We start from the raw sequence: 6,133 nt of genomic DNA, 5'->3' as shown, positions 1-6,133 counted from the left end.
TTATTTTATGATGGCTTGTTGCATATATATATATATATATATATATAACGTAATGTATGTCATTTTGCTATTGCTTATGATGCACGTAGTATATTCTGTGACAAGTTCTATATCTTGTGGTCTTGTACCAATGATCGATCTTTGAATGCAATAAATAAATGACAGATCTGCCCCTGTGCCACTTTGTCCACCAGAAATCTCACATGACCAGACCTGGGCTAAAACGCAGGCTGCCATGGTGGGAAGCCAGCCACTAACCGCCTGAGCCATGGCACATCCGAAATGGTTATTAATAATAAATGAAATACGAAGTTTATATTCTAATGTTTCAGAGAATGCTAAATGCGTACGGAGTATTGTAGAAATTAGTCATACAAAGGAATTCAAAGTTTATGATGTTACAGATATTCTGAGTGCATGGGATGGCAACATATAACACACAGGCTATGGTGGTCAGTAGGCTGGATGTTTTTAAGGAGAGGGAGGTAGTTACCAGCCCATGCCGCATGCCACGTAAAAGAAAATATGAATGTTCAATAGTGTTGCTGTGTCATGTCGGATGTATGTTTTGTTGTTTGTCGCAGCCTTGCATCCGCCACTTTCCTACCCAAATATTTCAGTTCAAATTGGAGCTTCTGCAAGTTCCAGGTTCCAGGAGGACCACAGTGTGTGTGTGCCTTTGGAGCAGATAACAACTCTGTCATAGGTAAGACTTTCTTCTTGTATTTTCATTCAAAATATTGTAAACACTTCTTGTATAATTTTTTGTTTTGTGAAAAGTTTTTTCTTTTTTTGGGACTGCCATAACTCTACCATTGTTATATTGTTATATAGTATGCCATCTGAATAAAAGAGAGGTACACATAGTGACCACTATGCTACAAGCTGGAAGGTCATGGGATTGAACCCCAATGAAGTGGGTTTTTTTTCAGTTTACCTAAACCTTCCAGCCACACTATGGCCCTGGGGTCAACTCAGCCTCTAACAGAAATGAGTACCAGGAATATTCTTGGGGGTAAAGTGCAGCCGGTGCGTAAGTCTGACAACCTTACCACCATCTATGAGCCAATTGTTTAGAAAATGTGGGAACCTCAACATCTCATAATCCTATGGGCTTCCATGGCCTGTTACAGGGATACCTTTACTTACTTTGTACACACAGTCACATGACCAAATAGCTTAACAGGAGACATCCTTTGCAAAGCATTGGTACAAGATATGCTATTGTGTCATCAAACAAGTGAGCCTTGCTAGGCAACGAATAAACATGCAGCAGTAGAACTATTGCAGACTGTTTCCTGTGCAGTCCATCTCAAGTCTGTGCAACAAGAATTAATGGGACAAGTTAGTTAGTTGAAGGTAAACAGTTGGAGTAATGAGTTAACTATGAGACAGTGAACAGAGAGGCTGAGGAGTCTGCATTGTTGGGAACTGTAACCAAGTAATGGCCAGTGAATATAAACGGTGAAGACTTAGTGTATGCTGTGGTTAGAAGTTGAGTGTTTGGATTGTTGAGAGCATTATAATTACTTGTACTCATAGTTACGTGTCTAGTCATTAACCCATGACAGTACATTCTTCACCTCGGCTAGAGTTTGAATGAAGTACGTCAAATATTTTGTTGAGTCGAAGATTACTTTTGTCTGGGATGTAATGCTGTGTATGGTGGAAGTTTACTGATATCTCAGAGAAACATACTGCCGCTATCTTCATGGTTGAAAAGCAGATATATTCCTCTGAAATATAGGAGAATTTTATCAAATTATACAGCATTATGTCCCAGAAGATAGTACACTCCATAGTCATCACTGTGAGAACCTCATTTAAGCAATTCAGTTTAGTTGGTAGCACTCCTTCATATTTGGGAGGTTCCAGGTTCACTTCTTACCCTGGATGCTGATTATACTGAGTGGTATTTTTTTCTGGTTTTCTTTAATTTTCCCATGCAACTTGTAAGATAGTACCTTAAAGGAGGCTTCCTTTCACCACTGCCTTCTCAATTCGTAATTTTGCTGTCTTTCTCCTATTCAGCTCGGTACAATGTGTGTAATTTAGAAACCATTATTGAATAAATTAATGAACAAGTATTTAGTATTTCCACTTTCTGCAGGAGTGCCTTGCACATTGTGAGGTCCAGTCAGAAAGTACTTAGTTTTTATTGATATCTCAGATAAGCCACACTGCAGCGGCCTCCGTAGTCTAGAGGTAATGTTCCCGCCTCATGACTCGTAGTACGCGGGTTCAAATACCTGGCAGAGGTCGTCGAATTTTTAAGGGCGGAAAATTTCAGGGAACAAGTCCTCCGGGAGGGACTTTAAGCCGTGGGTCCCGTGTCATAGCTTTACGGCACGTAAAAGAACCTCATATCTCCAAAGGAGGTCACTGAGCCAAATTACGGACATTTCCCGCCCAACAGCAGTCTCTAATACCTCTGGTAGATGGGGGAGGCATTATAGATACCTCTCAGCTAGTAGAGCCGGTCTCGCTGGCTGGGCGGGACTGATGGTAAGCACCAATACCGGTAGGATATAGAGACTGGTAGAAATCATAGAGGGAAGCACAATGGACCAATACAGGTCTAAGTGTATGGGGAAACCCACCCTCTCCAATAACTAACCAACTAAGCCACACTGCACAGGTGATGCAACTGTGAAGAACCACATGTCCTCTGGAGATAGGGATTAACTCTGTTGATGGACCCAACTGAGTAGGCTTCTACATGAGGACAGAGACAGAATTCAATATCTGAAACATTGTTTTTAAATAAAAAAAACAGGATGATGTATGATGCCCGAAAGTCTGTAATTGTATGCCCTTACATGTTACTGCATATCGAGACATACTTTACTTTACTTTATTCATTCATGGCCAGCATATAAATTCAGAGTGTTTTTGTTATATGGTGATATAACAGTGTTTAAGAATATAGAACATTAATGCATCAGATTTTGTGATGATATTGGAAAGCCAGTGACTGAAACTAATAATCTGTTGCAAATAGCATTTAGAAATGGAGCTGCAAGTCAGAAATGAATTTTTAAGTTGTTCAGTCATTTTAGTGAGAGACAAATATGTGTCAGAAGTGATTATCACTTCTTATTAGGCATGTGCTGGAATGACTTATCAGCCTCAGACAAGATGATAATTTTGAAAATTTTTGAGAATTGAAATGATGATTTGAAAAAATTCTGATAATTGAGACAAGAATGAGAATTTCCCATTTGTCCGATGTTTTCACTACAAACACTAGTAAAGTTTACAGCTTATCCCTTTATGATATCAGATACTGATGCCACATACAGAAATATAGGAAGATAGATGCAGTGTGTGCAGAAAGAGGGGGAGAGACAGGGTTTCTGCTGTTTTCACCAGCCATTGTGATTACCATGGACTGGGTAGTTTTCATGCTACTGGGAAACTAAATACAGTTAGCTGAATATTCTCAGAGTCTGATAATGAAAAATCAGAATTTGAACTGAAATCAAGATGAGAAATTTGGGGTTCTCATGGTTATGACTTAAGAGTACTTACTGTCTTTTGGGATGTGATGCTATCTATTCTGGTAGAGATCAAGATGATTCTTTTACTGTTTTTTATACAAAAATATCAAGACACACATGCCCACTTATTGATAATTTCTCATAAAACTTTGAAAGTGATAATGTGTTCTGACAGTCTGGAATTGATATTTAGTTAAAATATGCCTCCTCACTGAACACACTTTACTTTTGCAGATTGCTCAAGTTCGCTGTTACAGCATTTACTCAGAAGTGATATAGCCTTTGGATACCTCAGGGTCATGAACCAAACACTCTGCTCCCTGGAATGTGTTCCTGGCGTTGATTGCATTTGCCTTGTGTATATACTTCTGTAGTGTCATGTGAGGAAAGTAGGTTGTGTGACTTTTCTGTCACTATGTAAAGGCATGTCCTCATTACTTGTGCTCGTGCTCGCCAGGCTTGTGCTCATCGGGAGACTTGTCTGGCTTTTACTTGTGCCCCTAAATCTTTGTCCACACTACTTCAGTTGCTTGCCGGTCTTCAGCATGTGAGGATCCGTATATTTAATTGTAGTGTGTATAGGTTGTAGTCCTATTTTAATTTATGGGCTATAGTTTTTAAATTAAAAATCTAAATTTGCTTGTCTCGTGACTTGTCATATGGTCCACATTACTTGCGAGCATAGCAAGTCACACAAGCACGAGTAATGTGGATGTACCTTAAGATGCAGATTCTTTCTCTTCTCATTGTATGTTATTTGTTTAACAGTGATATGTGCGGATGGTAGTTACTACAAATTCATGTTCAACAACAAGGGAGAATGCTCACGTGACATGTATGCTCAGTTTCTGGAGATGACAGATGACAAGATGTAGCAGTATTCACATGGACACGCATCATAATGAAACAGAGTGGATTATTCCTTTCCCTTCAACCCACCAATCCTGGTTGTCCGGTCACTGTTGCCATATATGATAAGGGAGAACTGCAGATATAGGGGTGAATTCTCAACTGCTCGTCTGGTATAGACTGAAGTATGCCAGACCATGGGATTTTTCCTTTGTGTCAAGTGGTTAAAGTGAACAAGACATTACTTTTATAATTGAAATACATTAAACTTGTGTATATAGTGACATTAATATTAAATATGAGATATTCCAAATGAAAAAATGTAATCTCCACTGAAGCAGTAAATAATTTTGCCACATTTGGTTCAGTTGTGATATTTTGATAGTAACCTTTGGATGTTAAGTTTATGCAGGGAGATTATTTTGAAACCTGACACAAATTGTTCAACATATTCCATGGTAGAGAGGCAAGCTCCTTGTGTCATCTCATTCTATGCATGTTTGGAGTTGAAGGATAACTGACAAATCTGCAGGCCAACAGATTGCTAACATAACTCATCCAGATCACAGCAGATTCCAGAAATGCTGCATTCTTTGTGCCTCTGTAATATGGTTACATTCACACATTAAAGTTCTGTTTTGGAAGTGGAATAAGCATAAATCACAAAATCTGTAACTTTGAACTTTTGTCTCTTGTACGTGACATTTAAGACATTTGTGAGGAGACCATTCAAGCTGGCACCAGTTTCATTCAATTTCTCTTCCATGAGCTGTTTGATTCAATTCTTTTCTTTTTTGTCCAAAAGACCCTGCCTATATAAATGTATTTATGATTGTAAGAACATTTCTATTTGGCAGTGTAACATCCTGAAATGTATGCTGGAATCTTATCCTAATTTTTAATGTGTCAACATAAGAAGTAACATAACTGATTGAAAGTTTATTGAAGTAGTAGGGTCTTGTGATTATTTTCGTTAGGCACATCATACATAAGCTCATATCACAGAGTTGTTCAAGGATTTTTTGGGGTGATTCTGAAGAGAAATTGTATTGTGTGTAGTCTGTTTCTCTATCGACTGTACCACAAGGCTGAACACTCAGGGCATGAGTTGATGCCTGAGTAGCATATGTTCCTTTTGCCAGACCAGCTGCATGATTTGTGGTAGGCTCTTACATCATTTTCTTGAATTAAGAAATCCATTTTCCTTTGGCCATATTTCACCTAAGAGAAGTAAATGATTCAATTTAATTCCTATACAAGGTAAATTACCCATGACATAATTATCTGTTATAAAAACTGGTAGTTCAATTTGGATATGGATTCTTGGTCAAGTTATGTAGTTTGTAGGGTAATTTTACTTAAAAGTGTGATTTCTTCATTTACTTTAATGAATATACATGGATGCAAATTCATACATACATTTTACATACAATTTGTGATATTGGTTGTTAAAAGTCATGAAGAAAAGATCAAATTTAGATATAATTTAAATTGTAAATATTTAATAAAGCAGTTACATGCCATTTAATTCTTTTATATGTAATTCATATATATACATATATATGGACATAAAAATGTCAAATTGAAATGCAGTGGAGTTGATTATAATTAAAAGAATTTATGCCTATGTAAAATCACTCCTGATACATTTTATCTGTTTTTTTTATAAACACTATTTCTTAAGTTTAATGATGGACCAATAGTTCTTGAATATGATATATTGGATAGCTTAGAGTTATTTAACTTAATAAGATTTTTGTTTGTATATTTCATATTATGATATA

The 6,133-nt window shown here is 37.2% G+C and overlaps 1 protein-coding gene across 1 annotated transcript in view; it reads left to right on the top strand.

Annotated features, from left to right (window-relative positions):
* The window catches only part of LOC111866499 (WD repeat domain phosphoinositide-interacting protein 3), a 12,926-nt gene extending 7,318 nt beyond the window's left edge, over window positions 1-5,608 (top strand). Inside the window, exons 7-8 of the mRNA XM_023855494.2 lie at window positions 585-706; window positions 4,269-5,608. Coding sequence (XP_023711262.1) covers window positions 585-706; window positions 4,269-4,375 — 229 coding nt within the window. The 3' untranslated portion in view covers window positions 4,376-5,608. The remainder of the gene's footprint in view (window positions 1-584; window positions 707-4,268) is intronic.
* The last annotated feature ends 525 nt before the right edge of the window (window positions 5,609-6,133 follow it).

The sequence above is a fragment of the Cryptotermes secundus genome, unplaced genomic scaffold (genome assembly GCF_002891405.2).
Source record: "Cryptotermes secundus unplaced genomic scaffold, Csec_1.0 scaffold375, whole genome shotgun sequence".
Classification (NCBI taxonomy): domain Eukaryota; kingdom Metazoa; phylum Arthropoda; class Insecta; order Blattodea; family Kalotermitidae; genus Cryptotermes; species Cryptotermes secundus.
This window is presented reverse-complemented; position numbering and strand designations above follow the sequence as displayed.